Raw genomic sequence first — 15,115 nt, forward strand, 5'->3', positions numbered from 1 at the left:
ATAAAAACCCCAAGACTGGTGAAGTGATGAATGTCATTGGGCTTTATTATAAGTACTGCATTGTTGTATTGTTGCTCAGTCCAATACAAATACAATACTATTATACGATACAAAACAAAGAAATACTACACAAGACAAACCTGGTAAGGCACCTGATCTGGACCTTACTCCTCCCACCCTGGAACAACATGGTGGTTGAAAAGCGCTGAAGGATAAAAAGTCCCAGAGGGAGTGGTAACAGTGAAACGGGAAGGACTTTGGCTTCCCAACCGCAGTGCCAGTGTTTGCCTTTGCTACCTCAGAGGTCACGTTTCACATTCAGCACAAGGTAAGACCAAGACAAGTTAATTGTTAGCATTTTGATTAAATAGTTACAATCACTTCATTGATGCTTGTGCTTTATCTTGTGCCAGGCAGGTAAATGGGATATGACAGGGACTTAAAATTCAGTCCACTAGTCTTTGTCTCCTGATGGGGTGTTCTGTGAATTATGAGAGTGTGATATGTTACAGCACTTGCAGAATGATGAATTACACTTGATTGAAGGGAGCTTGCATGTTAGTCTTGGGCTTTTAATGGTTGTATTCAATTCATGTGTTAACCTAAGCTTACAGAGAGAGCGAGAGGCTGAGTCATGTGATCATGTCGCTGGACTTTGGCCGTATGCTTCTTTGAATTGCTAAAAGCAATGATAAGGAGGTTCAGAAATTTCTAGAAATTCTAAAAGTACTGATAGTAACTGCATTAAAGATAGTGAAGACTGATGCACCTGAAGCCTTCGCTGTAGGTTTTGTAAATGTCCTTATTTTTTAGGTGATCAGTGTTACCCAAACACATTTCCTCTGTGACTCAGAATGTAAATGATTAATTTCTCTGTAATCATTTAACTCTTTGGATCTTCTTTCTTTATTTCTGAGGTCATGGCCTCCCCCAGCGTTCTCTTGTCAGAGGTGCAGTTTCAGTGTTGCATCTGTCAGGATGTTTTCTCTGAGCCTGTTTCCATCCCCTGCGGTCACAGCTTCTGCCTTCCCTGCATCACATCACAGTGGGATGACAACCTCGCCATCAGCTGTCCCAAATGTGAGACAGTCTTTGAGGCCCGTCCAGAGCTTTGTGCCAACTCTTTTGCTAAGGAGATGTCGGAGCAGATCCGAGCGAGAAGGCAGAGTGACACCATGTGGAAGGCAGGAAAATCCATATACTGTGATGTGTGTGTAAGGAAGCAAACCAAGGCACTGAAGTCCTGCCTTGTGTGTCTCACCTCTTACTGTGAGAGTCACCTGGAGCCACACCTGAGAGTTGCTACCTTGAAGATTCACAAGCTGATTGAACCTGTGGCAACGCTGGAGAACCGGATGTGTAAAAGGCACCAAAGACTCCTGGAGCTGTTCTGCAGGAGCGACCAGAGGTGTGTGTGTGTGCTGTGCACCGAGACCGACCACCGCTGTCACGACACTGTCCCTGTGGAGCGAGAGAGTCAGGAGAAGAAGGTGAGGCCCTAAACTCCTCCTCATCATCATCATAAGCCCCTGGGCTTTGATTTCAGTCTTGGTTTTAGCTCCTGTTCTGATCTTGAGGCTCAGATGAAAAGGATCGAGGCTGATGTTGAGCAGATGATCCAGGACAAACTGCAGAAAGTGGAGGAGATCAAACACTCTGTGGAGCTCAGCAAAGTGAGTTGACATAAGATCGTAGACACTTTCCCTATATGAATAACATGAAAATATGAAAATGAAAAAAAAGGTTTGAGCCTTTTACCTTTTACCTAAAGTAAAAAATTGTACTATAACAGTAATAGTTCCAAAACGTTGAAAAGCACACATTAATATATCTATTCTGCTTGGATTCTATAGTTTTTAGACATATGAAAATACAATATATATATATATATAATATATTCTTCAGTAACAATTTGTGTCTGATGTTTTTTTCCCAGCAAAAATAAATTCACTTGCATTGTCAAAACTCTACATCTACATCTCCTCCCTCATTAACAAAATCCAGAATCTATGAATATGCAAATATTTTTACCATTTAAAAGTTAAACTGCTGGACACAAGATCAAATGTCTGTTCTTACTCTGTGTGCCCTGGAGGTCTCAGGTTTCTGCATCACACTAGTGTAAACAGGCCCATGATTGACATCCACACTAATTGTGATGTCACAGAATTAAGCTTGTACATATATGTGTTAAAGTCAGATTTCAGGTGCATGCTGAGGGACTTTTTTAGCTGATGAATGTGAAAACAGACAAACTGTATGTTATTCTGCACAGAGAGGCTCAAGCATCCAGGTGAAGTAACAATAAGCAGAACACATTTTTTGAGGGGGACTTTGAACAATCGTTTCTTTTTTTTTCTGTTGTTCAATGGCTCCAGGAAAACTCAAATAAGGACATCATGGAAAGCATGGAGGTCTTTTCTGCTCTGTTTCGTTCCATGGAGAAGAGTCAGGCTGGGCTGGTGGAGATGATCCAGAGGGAGCAGGCAGCAGCGGAGAGGAGGGCGGAGAGGTTCATCACACAGCTGGAGCTGGAAATCACTGAGCTGGAGAGGAAGAGAAGTGAGATGGAGCAGCTTTCTCTCACTGAAGACCACCTCCATCTTCTGCAGGTCAGGACGCGTCTCACAGCAAGATGTTTAATATTTGATTGTCACACAGTGAGAAATCCACAGCAGAAACAGACATGTTGGAGACCCATAAACCCATTTCTCTCTCATTATGTGTCAGAGGTTTCCAGTTCTGAGTTGTCCTCCATCTACCAAAGCCTGCTCTGACATCACCGTCTACTCAGACACATGTTTGTGGGCAGTGAGGAGGGCGGTGGCCAACACCGAACAGCAGCTTCAGTCGGCTTTGAAGAAACTTTCCATTCAAGGTCAGCCTCTAAAAAGTTTGTTTGTCAGCATCACTTAATTGTGGGACAAAACAGCAGCTTACATTTAATGTAATAATCACTGATTGAACATATCAGTATTATTTGTTTTCTTTTTCAATCATATGTTCTTGCAGAGCACGAGAAGATGCTGCAGTATGCAGGTGAAGTTGGACTTACGCCTTGAAGAATGGGTGATGGGTCTTTAATGTAGTGACTGAAAATAGAGACAAGGACAGCACTCTGATTAGGCTTTTAATATTGCCACTGAGATGTTTCAGGCAAGATGCTCTGCTTTAGCATATATTCCAGCAATTTCAAAATATTTCAGTATACACAGATGGGGTTAATTGCAGGTGACTGCAACCAGCACAACAAGAACATCCCAACAAGAGGAGTCATGGCAGGCAGCCTCTGCCTGAAACATCCACAAGGCAATTTTAACAGTTTACATGAAGTTAAAGTTCCATATAAACTGTCTGTCTACCAGCTGATGTTCATCTGGACCCCAGGACAGCCAACCCTTGGCTGGCTCTGTCAGAGGATGGGAGACAGGTCTGGGATGGAGATGTTGAACAGAACCTGGCAAACATACCGGAGCGGTTTGACACGGCGCCATGTGTCCTCTCCACTAGGGTAAATAAAGATGTGGTGTGTATGTGTTTATCACTGTAGGGATGTTGTTTCTTTTTGTTTAATTCTCTGAGAAACAGAACAGTGAACAGTCCTGGTGACCTGAGCCTCTCTTGCTACAACAGGGTTTCACCACTGGGAGGCACTACTGGGAGGTCGAGGTGGGAGACAAAACAGTGTGGGATTTGGGTGTGGCTCGACAGTCGATCAACAGGAAGGGTGTGGTCACGCTGAGTCCAGAGGACGGTTATTGGACTATATGTTTAAGGAAGGGCAGTGAGTATCGGGCATGTGCAGGACAGGCAGAGCTGCTGCATCTCTCTCAGAGGCTGCAAGTTGTTGGGATGTTTCTGGATTACGAGGATGGGACGGTGTCGTTTTATGATGCAGAGGCCAAGACACACATTTACTCCTTTACGCACTTCCAATTCACAGAAACCATGTTTCCCTTTTTTAACCCCGATATGAATGACAGTGGCAGCAATAAATCACCACTCATCATCCGTCCTGTCAGTGGGGTCAAAGAAGGTGTGGATTTAGATGACATTACAATATGATATGATGTCCATTCACAGCATGTGATCGTGTTTTATTCTAAAGAGCATAAAACTGTCTGTCTTGACATTTTAACTACAGTGTAACGATGCAGTGTGTAAACTGAAATGAATCAGTCAGAAAGAACAAATATACATAAGTACACTTTTCTGTTAAAGTCTAAATATTGGAACTATAGTAACTATAGTAGCAAACAATACAGTAATGTGGTTTGTTCTGCCAACAATTCATCTGGAATTATAAATGGTCTTAATTTCAGATCACAAATAGGTACTTTTAGAGTGAAACTGTACCTACTGCATAATAAATGTCTCATGAGTCACCTCAAACACTTGTGGTTTTGCTTCACAACTTTTACTGTAGAGTGCACTTTATCATGTTTTATCTACCATAGGGGCATCCAAGAGGGTACTTTTGCTGTGTTTTTTTATTTACTTGTTTTTTACTTCTAATTGAGGCCACCAGTGGAACAAAATATGCTGTCTCGATCCATCCCCGTGGCATAAACTTTAAAGTGTTTTATCTGTTGGATATTTTTACCTCTCCTCCTCCTCCTCCTCCTTCTCCTCCTCCTTTTTCTTCTTCCCTTCACTCATGACTCTTAAAAGCTAATACCTACACCACAGGTCTTAGACCTGCCTCACTCCAAAAATAAACTATCCTCAGTCATTCCACACTAACCACAAAACTGACCTCAGACCAAGTCTTACATTGTACTATTTGACGGTTGCTAATCAGATTAGCACAGAGATGGGATTAGCCGCAAGGCAGATGGACCACTGAGGGTTGAGTCTTGGGCAGAGGCATTATACACACATACCATACACTCACAGGTATGTCACTCAATTAAATACATGCACGCATACACACATTCACTGTAAGCAATCGTTTAACAGTGTTATGACACCCTGAAAGAATTTCAATGAGAAAACATCTTTAGTTCTAAACAGAGAGCTACAAGTGGTTGGGAAGGAGGGAGGGATGAAGAGGGATTAAAACTGATATCCAAGAACAGGGCGGAGACACACACACACGTACAGAGAGCCTTTTGGTTACACTGAACACCAGGCTACAGCCAGAACACCACACAGTTCTTTACCAGAGCTAAACCTCCAACAGACAAGGGTAAGTCAAATATTTTGTTATTACAGTTTTAAATGTTGATGTCTGTCACTGTAGGACATCAACATGCAATGTGCACTATCCAACATGGACTATCAAACTGCTGTCCCACCAGATTCGCGGTGTTTGTTACTAATTGTGCAGCAATGTAGACCTTAAAACAAAAAGTCATTTTCATGAATTTTCCTTAATTTTCCATCATTCAAAATGTATAGTGAAGCTAAAACTGTTGTGGATGACAGCTTCTCCGGGCTCGAGCAGATTATACACAATGTCTGCAGAGCTTTGAGGTCATTCACATAATAGTAAAAACTAGAAAGCGGAGAGTTTTCTGCTGCAGTCGTGAGAACGTCTCATTTAACCATCTTTAGTCCACATTCTAGTTTGTAACCTCACCTGTTGTGACTTTTCAGAGACTGGAGCTTTCTGATTGACTGAGTCTGAGTGGAGAGGAGTGATGTCGCCAGTGGTCGATGAGACCGCTGGGGATCTCCCAGTCAGAGATGTGGGACTGGTGAGGGGGGGACTAATGCCAACTGTCCCAGGTTTGTTTGTGTACTCCTACGTCATCATCTGGGTGTACTTTAACAGTTCCATTAAGTCCTGATGAAACCTGTTTGTATGTCACCTTCATGCTGTTCTTCCCAGATTCCCTTCGTGATGTGAAGCCATGGAAGAAGCATCATGTCATGAAGACAAAAGGTAAAGGTCATCCTTTCAGATTTGACCTCACTTCCTCAGACTTTCAATCCAAAGCATACAAAAATACCTTTCCTGCTGATATATAAACTATTATATCTTTCTCTCTCTCTCTCTCTCTCTCTCTCTCTCTATTTTTCTCTCTCCTTCAGTTCAGTTGAATTTGCTAAAAAGATAAAGAAAGAGGTACAATTCATAGCATCAAGGAATAAAGGACATGGTAGAAAAGCACAGAGTTAGAAATTAATCAAGATAACCAAATACTTAAAGTCTTTACCGAATGATTTAAAATATATAGCCAGGTTATGATAGCAAAGTGTGATGCATTATTTACAGATCAAATGTATATTTGTCGACGTGCAAGGTTGACTTATATGTACAAAAAAAAAAACAATGACAAAAACTCTATTCCCTAAACTCCACGGGCTGTTTTGTGTTGGTGAGAGGTGGGCTCTCGTGAGGAGATCCTTTTTGCCCAAGTGAATATGAGAGTTTCTCTGTGTCTGTTACTTAATCAAATTCAGGGTGTTTTTTTTGTTATATTTTTATTATATTATCATCTCTCTCTCTCTGTTTGTCTCTGCCTTGAGCAGATCTTCAGCGCCTGTTTAGGTTTCCCAGAGAGCACCTGGAGGACCTATGTCTCAGACTACAAGAGGAAAACAGTATGCTACGACAACACACGCGCACACAGGAGCAGAGGCTGCGCAGGTAACGCTCATTAACACAGATGCGTTGACACATAGCCCAACAACTGTGCCTGGCACCACAAGTTTGGGCAGGATTGTGCACATCCTTGTGGCATCACAGAATAGCGGAGACAGTCCTCTCTATTGCAGCCCTTGAATGTGACTTACAGAGATATATGATGATAACGCTGATTTAACCTCCTTCTTCTTGCCTCAGGATGTCCACCAGAATGATGCGTCTTCGTCAGGCCCGTCCTGGCTCCAGTGCTGTGAAGGAGAAGGACATGGAGGAGACCATGCAGGAGCTGGAGGCCCGTGTGGCCATGCTGGAGAGCCAGAAAGGGGTGCTACAAAACAAACTCAGCCTTGCCAAGCAGCACATTATGGACCTTGGGGGACGTATGCCATACAAGTTCAGTAAAGGTGTGTCTGTAAAAAATGTTGCACATTAATGGATGCTTCTTCCTCATCCATGTCTTTTTTACATCGCAGGAAAAATGACAGAGCATTTTCAGAAAAAAACATGGGGAAAACAAATAAATACAGAACAATTAATAAAAGTCTAGCCAGAACACAAAAGAGCCAGGTGACTTAAGTTGTTAGGTGCTGTGTTGATCAGGTGCGTGTGTGTGTGTGTGTGTGTGTGTCTATAAGCTGAGATATAGAAAGGGAGAGAAGGTGATATGTAGCTATGGAGGAGCATGTGGGAAGAAAAAAACAAAATAATGAATAAATCTAATGTTGAAAAATAAATTAGAAATAAATGTAACCTTACCCCTTTTCTTCTTGTCAGCTAGAAGTATGGAAGTGGAGGGTGGCGTCAGGAGGGCAGCCCAGACTGCCCCGCCCCGCTACACCAGCACGTTGGAAGACACCCGGGCAGAGATGGAGCGATTGTAAGTGTGTGAGGCATTCATGCACCCTGACTCTCAAACCCCTTTGTGACTCCACCATGACCTCGCTCTCCCCCTCCTCATCTCTCCCTCCCAGCAGGTCCAGTGTCACAGAGCAGGTGAGGGTTGCCGAGCTGGAGCTGACTGCCCAAGCACTCCGAGACACACTGAGAGAGAAAGAAAAGGAGATCGAGGGAACTGTGAAAGAGATGAAGAAGCAGCAGGCTGACAGACACAGGTGGCTACAGCAGAAATAAAACCATTCATATGACTTATACTAATATTACTGCCACTACTGCACCTGGTGGGAGGGTACATTGCATTTTTTTGTGTTCATCTACTGTTGTAACACGTTGCCTCTCTGTCAGATTAACTATTAGAGAGAACGTGGATCTTATCCGCCTACAAAAGCAGCTTTCAGAAAAGAGCACAGCCCTGAGGGTCACCCAGGAGAAGTTCAAAAACCTGCAAGAGGTTTGATGACCTTATTTCTCTATAAACCATTAATTTCTTCTGGTCCCATAATTCTACTCCTCAAAAGGTATATCTTCCTTTTTGTCTTTTTCCCTTCCTTCCAGGTGTATGAGAATCAGCTGGAGGAGGTAAATGCCCCGATACACAAAAACCCAGATGAGCACTTCAAATAAGTAGTCTGATACTCTACTCAGAAATTAAGGAGCATTCATAGTAACTCTGAGTGTGTGATGTTTTCACTCCAGAGTCAGAGGTCGCTGAGAGAAAGTCAGAGAGCTCTTCTGGTGAAAGTGGAGGAGCTGACTGAGCAGCTGAAGCAGGAGAGACAGAAGGCTCTCACACTAGAGGGACGGCTTACCACCTCTACACTGTCCCTACAGAGCCTGGACAAGGTGCCGCATCAACTATGCCTGCAAGTCCGCACTAAGTAGACAAAGTGGTATCATGATGTCACTTTTTAAATATTCTTTGTCTTTCAGCTAAAGGAGAGGATATCAGACCTGGAGGGAGAGAGAGATCTGATAAAGAAAAACTATGACACTCTGCTAGACAGGTCAGGTTCCAGGACATGCAAAACAATCTCTAAGCTGTAATGGAATACACTGACTAGGAAGTTTGAACCTTTTCTTCTGTCCTAGAACCTTATCTGTGCAAAGCAGCCACGATGGCCGGGTGGAAAAACATAGAGAGGTGGAGCAGAAGAGGGACAAACAGGGAGAAAATATCTACAGGGTGGACATCCAGAGGCTGGAGGAGATGCTGCAATCAGAGAGAGGGGAGAGAAGCAGGCTGGAGCTGGAGAACGAGAAACTCAGACGAGAGAGAGAGATGTCAGCGGAGCAGAGGGAGCGAGAGGGAGGTAGGAGTCTCAGCATGTTGGAAGTGAGAAGAAACAAATCTGATCTGGAGTTAGTTTTATTTATCTCTGAATTAACTAACATCTGAAACACTCACTCAGCAGCGAGAGGAGATTATCCAGTAACAAACTGAAAGTGTGCCTCATTTTACAGTCCTGTTTACTCATTTATGTGCCCTGTGTTGTTTGGTTTAGAGTTTCCTGTGAAGACGCGAGACAAACATCTGGAACGGGAGGTTCTCCGGTACAAAGAGCAGGTTTCTGCTTTGCAGGAAAGGCTGGACTCTGTCACCAAGGTCAGAGATGAAGGACTAATGTATATTCTGCAGAGCAGCTGTTTCACACATCAGTCTCTTGCTTGGTTTTGGTGTGTTATCCTGTTTTTAGCCCATTTCCTCACACAGTTTTCATCATCTCTCTCTTTTCTCTTCCAGGAGTTTGACATGAGTGTTGAGGAGCTCAGTGAAACTCTTTTGCAGATTAAGGTTTGCACACTTTTTTTCCCGCTTTAAAAGACTAAATAAATTGCTCCTAAACCTTGTTGCATGCTTTCCCTCTTTAGGCATTTAGGATGCAGCAGGAGAGCAGGGCAGGACTACATTTCCTCTTGACTGACAGGAAGGTGGAAGATTCCCCCCGTGAGCTAGTGAACATCCAGGCGTCACATGCTGAGACTGTGCTGGAATTACAGAAAACCAGAAACCTTCTACAGCTGGAGCACTGCATCAATAAAGACCTGCAGGTACACACGCATTCACACTTCACACTCGTCAAGTACATGTTCACATCACCAAACTGCAATCTGCATTGGTACTCCTGTGAATGGCATTCTCAGCTGTCTGTAAATTCCTCTCGTCCCTTTTTAACCAAATTTGTCTTCCCCCAAAGGACGAGTTGAACACAGTCAACCAGAGGATGGAGAGCGAGAGGGAGGAGAGCAGGAGCAGGGCGGCAGAGAAAGACAAACTTCTATCAAAAAGAGCTCTTCAGATCAACTCCTTACAAGGTATGAACACTTTCTGTATTAACAGCAGAGGCAAGAGAACCCAGCACAGTTCATAATCAGTGATGTGTGTGTTGTTTTTCACTGATCAATTGATGTGCAGGAATTGATTTGCTAACATATCGGAAAAAACTCATTTTTGTCTAAAGCTCAGTTGAAAGAGTTTGCATACAACCCCAAGAACTGCAAACAAGCCATACCAATACAGTACACCTGGCCAGCTGGGGACCAGGAGGTGGGAGAGCCCACTGAGGAAGACACGTCCTTTTCTCAGCTGAGGCCAGGGGAGTCACTGTTGGAGATCCACCTCAAGGTCAGAAAGAGTCAGACATTGTGCCTGAATTTAATGTTTTTTCATTTAAAGTCATGTTGTTTTTTGGGGGTTTTTTGCATCTCCAGACCGCCACCTTCACCCCTGCAGGGCTTCGTACTATGGGCAGCATCCGTCCAGGAGCGGTCAGGGGTGAGGACATTGTAACCTTCTGCACCTACAGCCTCTTGAACTTTGAGGTGCACTCCACTCCTCTGGTGTCAGGCAGCCAACCCAAATACAGCTTCACATCCCGCTACCCTCTAACAGCCCGGGATCTGGGCCGGTTGGGAGGTCAGGGGTCAAGGGTCAGGCTGGAGCTCCACCAGGCGTTGGGAGGGGTCAGGTTTATGACACATGGAAGTGGGCAGATGTCCCTCATGGGCGCCATGGAAAGGAGAGAGCAGCGTATTGATGGACGTGTCAATATCACAGGTGATGTTATATAAAGACAAAGTAACTGGGTTAATTAACTGGAGTTAATGCTTCTTTTCCTGCACACACTCTGTTAGCATATGATGTTTATTACATAATGCTCCGTGTGTGGTAATCTCCATTCATATGATAATTACTGTAAGAACCTACTCATGTCTAAACATCTGTCTGTCTCCCTCCAAGGCTCCGCAGGTGAAATTGTTGGTGTCGTGGATTTCTGGGTGCGCCTGTTTAATCCTGCAGAGCCCTGTCCTGTAGACACTGTGGTGGAGAGAGGAGCTGACAGGAGAGCAGCCAAACAGAGGAGTCCTGTGCACATCTCTCTCGGCTGGCAAGATGCTGGTCATGCGGTAAAAGAGATCATATTTTGAAATAATATGCCTGCAGTGTAAATAAGCACGGCTCAGCCTATACTACACAATATGTATGATGAATATGTGTAAAGAGGGAACATACTGCATATAAATTCTAGAATTCAGTGAGAATTTATATCATTAAAGGCTCTGTTCACCCAAATCACAGGAGCTACATGACTACGGTGGAGGGATCCCCAATGAGCTGGTCGTTATGTTGGAACGTTGTGTTGGTCTTAGCTCTCGCTGGCCTGGACTTCATCCTGATGCCTACCTGACATACAGGTTCTACGACCTGCCGCCACACGTCTCTCAAACAGTCCAGAACACTGCTGACCCTGTGTTCAATGATACCACCAGCTACCCACTAGCAGTAACAACTGATGTGTTGCACTATCTGAGGTATTATAGTCTGGAAACAGAAAACAAAACCGTCTCACATTTTTAAGAGTTTTTTGTCTTGATTGTGTTGTAGTGTGTTAGTAGTTAGTTGTTTAGATTAATCCCCGTGTTTGCAAAATATTCACAACATTCAATGCCACTTTTTCCCAGGTCCAGCAGTTTGTGGGTGTATGTGTTTGATGACAGTGATGACCAGATACCGCCAGCCTATCTGGCCAAGACCCCCATCCCACTGCGAGCCCTGGCAACAGGCAGGGAGATCAGAGGTGGGTGAAACAATCCCTTTTTACATCTGTGTCCCCTCTTAGAAGAAGCATTCATTTAGATAAAGGTGGACGCTTTCAAAGTTACATCACATGTCGAAAGTTTCACACAATTATGGCATGTTCCCTCTGTACCTCTTTAGATATCCGACCTGATAATATGTATTCTACAAAATATTAAAAGATTCAGGTCAAGAAGTAATGTGGCTGGACCCAAACTACCTGGTCAGCAGTGTTTCTCTCTGTGCTGCCAGGTGACTATGTGCTGAGGGATCCAGCTGGTAGACCTCGGGGGATGGCTAGGGTCATGATAAAATGGAAGTACCCCCTCCAGCCATCAGTGGATAGACAGGAACGACAGGACAGAGCGATGGAGAGCACTGAGAGGGAGGAGCGGAGGAGGGAGGAGGCTGTGTCACAGAGGCCAATAGCCAAGCCTAGAATGAAGGTAAAATCATTCATTCTAATATGTCAAGAGGTTTAGGAGCTGTACATCTATTATATGTATATTTGTTTCCAAAAAGAAGTGTATGCATATAAGATGCACCATCATATTGTAGGGCTTTGGATAACGAACCCCTCAGAAATCAATGTGCAGAAGCTAAAATGTATGGTGTGTTCAAAGACACTTACTGTTCTTCTGTATCTATACTACAGACTCAGCTACTTGAGCCACGAGAAACCAAAGAGGCGCGGAAAGAGAATAAAGCCTGGGTAAGGTTTTAAACCAAAAAAATTCACTGCTGAACTATGTGTTTATGACAAGTATACAAACTCAAGTATACTTGTTTTCCTGTATATTCGTCTGTTTCCAGCAGCAGCCTCAGCCTACGCCTGTCAAACAGAAAAGCCCACAGAATATTCGACCACAGCAGCCCACCTCTCACAAGCCACTGGCCTCTCATCAGTCTACAGACAGGAAGAGATCCACCAAGAGGTCACCTGACCTTTACCAGGGCACACGCCACCTGACGCCTGAGCCCAGACTGACCACGCCCTCTAATTTGCCATCAAGGAAGTAAGGATTTGTGTAGAGCTAATAATCACCACAGATGTAAACAGATTTTAGTTGTTGGAAACGATTCTTGTCCCTCTGAAATTTCAAATCAAGCTGTGCTTTCTTTGCATGGTCCTAATTTTCACCTCTACCAAAAATCATTTCAAAATAAATTAGGACATGAAAAAATATTAAATCTTGTTTCAGATCTTCAGGTGGAACATCCTCTAGACAGTCACCTGCCACACTGTCGAGGAGAAGCTCGCCAGGAAGTGATGTCAGGACGCAGGTAGGAGCTCGTTCTGGCGCTCTAAACAGGCCTTAAAACAACATCTGGAGCAGTCATAGAAATACATGTCAAAAGCTGTGGAAGGACAAACGAGAGTAATTCAGATTAGAAGAAACCAACTGATCACCAACTGGTGAATGAGCTCATATCTGGTTTCTTTCTCTCAGGACCTTCCCTCTGCGGATCAGGTGTCAATGGTAGAAGAGGAGGAGGAAGAGGAGAGCAGTGAGAGTGGTAACTATTCATATACACACAAAAGGCCTAAACACCTGCTTGCTTTGAGTCTCTTTGGGCAGTTTGAAGCCTCATTCTTTTTTAATCATGCACTGATTATATAACAACCCATTTGACCACAAAACCTTTATTATACAGACTATGAGCTTTAAATTATTCTCAAATTGTTATTTTTTTGTATTCTACAGTCGCTGCAGGAGACGGTGAAGCCCAAGATTCAGAGTCAAGTTCCTCCCAAAGTGACATTATCATCATGCCACCAAAGCGAAAAATGAGGAAGGTATGTATGAAGTAAATGTGTGAGCAGGAGAGGATGTATGAATGAAAGAGAATTCACTTTCTGCTGTTACTTGTGCATCTGTGGATCTGGTACTGACATAAATAGAGAAATGTGTCAGCTGGGTGTCTGCGTTCTTCATGAGTTCAGCGTTTCATGAACTGAACAGAACGTCACTGTGATTCAGGGAGACAAGCTGAGAGTGGAGATCCTGTCCCTGACATTTGAACCGTCGTCCCATGTGGCGATGGAAAAGTCAGTGCAGCGCGTCTATGTGGAATATCGGCTGCTGGGGGTCCCGATGGAGACCACAGAGACACCCATGTCCCTCCGCAAGCCCGTAAAGGGGGAAGAAGTTCATTACAACTTCACCCGAGGTGAGAGTGGGCGAGCTCTGATTCATATCGGCTTGTTTCTGGTAAGTTTTCATTTCAAACCTCGTCTCCAAACCCCTAATCTCTCTGTTGGTCTCTCTCAGTGATTTATGTGGATGGTTCCCACTCGGCTCCACTCAGACAGTATCTTTACACCATGTTGGAGGGCAGTGATCCCAACCAGGGCAGGTGGGGTCATTAGTGTTTTTTCTGCCATTTTACCTGTTAAAGTATGAGTGAATACATCAGTTTATGTCTCTGCATTCTACACCCAAACCACAAAATATGTGCCTTTATGTCTTTGTGTCATGGTAAGGTTAAAGTTCACAGTGGTCAGTGAGCCAATGGATGATGACGAGGAGTGTGTGGATGTCGGACACGCTTTTCTGGACCTGCAGGAGCTGCTCCTCACAGGAAATGATGTCATCGACCGCCAAATAGACAGTGGGTGTTGTATTTGCGTTACAGTGTTTGTGATTTTGTGAAAACTATGTTGTGTTTGTTATATGGAGTGTCATACACAAATACCAAGACTTAAAATCATTCTGTACAATATTATGAACGTTTCTTGTTGCCCTCCTTCACATTCAGGCAGTGGATGACGCTTTTTACACCTTTTGTCGGGTTATGTGTGAAACACAGAGTGTTCTTACAGTCTGTCTGCCCTTGTGTCTGTGTTTGCTCCAGTCGTGAGTGTGGACGAAGACAAGGAGGCGATAGGATATCTGAAAGTGTCTCTGGAAGCAGCAAAAGCTTTGACCGGCATATACCAGGAGTTTCACCAGAAAAGCGAGAGCAAGAAAGAAGACGAGACAGATGAGGAAGAAGAAGAGGAGGAGGAGGAGGAAGAGGAGGAGAAGGACGAGAAGGAAGAAGACGAGAAGGAGGAGGAAAAGGAGGAGGAGGAGAAGGAAGAAGAAAAAGATCCGGCACAAATGAGAGATGATGATGATGATGACAGTGACTTAGACTGAAAACGTTAGCATGAGATGAACGAGGAGGTTGTGTTCTGTGTGAAACAGGTGTTTGCTCTGTTTGTAGCTCATCATTTTCAAAAGCAACGAAATAAAGAGTCAGTCTTTCAAAGGAATTTGAAGCTGTTCTTTACTTATAGATTTATATGTTTGATGTCTCTTAATCTCCCAGTTTATCCTTTACATCTTTATCATGTATCTGATTGACATAATCTTTCCAATTAGACCTTTGTAGCATCCTGGGTCTCATTTGTTTCTCACCAAACGCTCAAAGAAAGTGTTACAAGATCGTGTGTACTATTCTTCAAAAACTCATATGATTCATATCTAAATCTAATTCTACAGTTACACGGGCTGGACTTTTTCAAATGATCATTTTTAGAGTTTTTGCACAAGAGACACCTTTTA

At 43.7% G+C, this 15,115-nt stretch overlaps 2 protein-coding genes across 3 annotated transcripts; both read left to right on the forward strand.

The window, feature by feature from the left end:
- Positions 1 to 216: 216 nt before the first annotated feature.
- On the forward strand, positions 217 to 4,392 carry LOC139222755 (E3 ubiquitin-protein ligase TRIM39-like). Of its 2 annotated transcripts, none has more exons than XM_070854604.1 (8): positions 217 to 328; positions 918 to 1,490; positions 1,578 to 1,673; positions 2,379 to 2,612; positions 2,731 to 2,878; positions 3,013 to 3,039; positions 3,366 to 3,511; positions 3,634 to 4,392. In XM_070854604.1, the coding sequence occupies exons 2-8, from the start codon at positions 921 to 923 to the stop codon at positions 4,063 to 4,065; spliced, it is 1,653 nt and encodes a 550-aa protein (XP_070710705.1). In that variant the 5' UTR covers positions 217 to 328; positions 918 to 920; the 3' UTR covers positions 4,066 to 4,392. The 2 variants fall into 2 exon arrangements, with proteins under 2 accessions (XP_070710705.1, XP_070710706.1); XM_070854605.1 differs by having other exon boundaries at positions 1,584 to 1,673.
- Positions 4,393 to 5,642: 1,250 nt separating this feature from the next.
- On the forward strand, positions 5,643 to 14,804 carry rpgrip1 (RPGR interacting protein 1). The gene is made up of 30 exons (XM_070855234.1): positions 5,643 to 5,730; positions 5,834 to 5,887; positions 6,478 to 6,595; positions 6,791 to 6,996; positions 7,367 to 7,469; positions 7,564 to 7,704; positions 7,835 to 7,940; positions 8,045 to 8,068; positions 8,186 to 8,332; positions 8,420 to 8,493; positions 8,579 to 8,799; positions 8,992 to 9,092; positions 9,231 to 9,281; positions 9,359 to 9,538; positions 9,685 to 9,802; positions 9,949 to 10,112; positions 10,199 to 10,544; positions 10,728 to 10,894; positions 11,067 to 11,299; positions 11,450 to 11,565; positions 11,817 to 12,010; positions 12,220 to 12,276; positions 12,405 to 12,580; positions 12,767 to 12,848; positions 13,016 to 13,082; positions 13,271 to 13,362; positions 13,547 to 13,736; positions 13,838 to 13,922; positions 14,050 to 14,177; positions 14,421 to 14,804. The coding sequence occupies exons 1-30, from the start codon at positions 5,643 to 5,645 to the stop codon at positions 14,705 to 14,707; spliced, it is 4,116 nt and encodes a 1,371-aa protein (XP_070711335.1). The 3' UTR covers positions 14,708 to 14,804.
- Positions 14,805 to 15,115: the final 311 nt, after the last annotated feature.

This window comes from Pempheris klunzingeri, chromosome 23 (assembly GCF_042242105.1).
Source record: "Pempheris klunzingeri isolate RE-2024b chromosome 23, fPemKlu1.hap1, whole genome shotgun sequence".
Taxonomy (NCBI): domain Eukaryota; kingdom Metazoa; phylum Chordata; class Actinopteri; order Acropomatiformes; family Pempheridae; genus Pempheris; species Pempheris klunzingeri.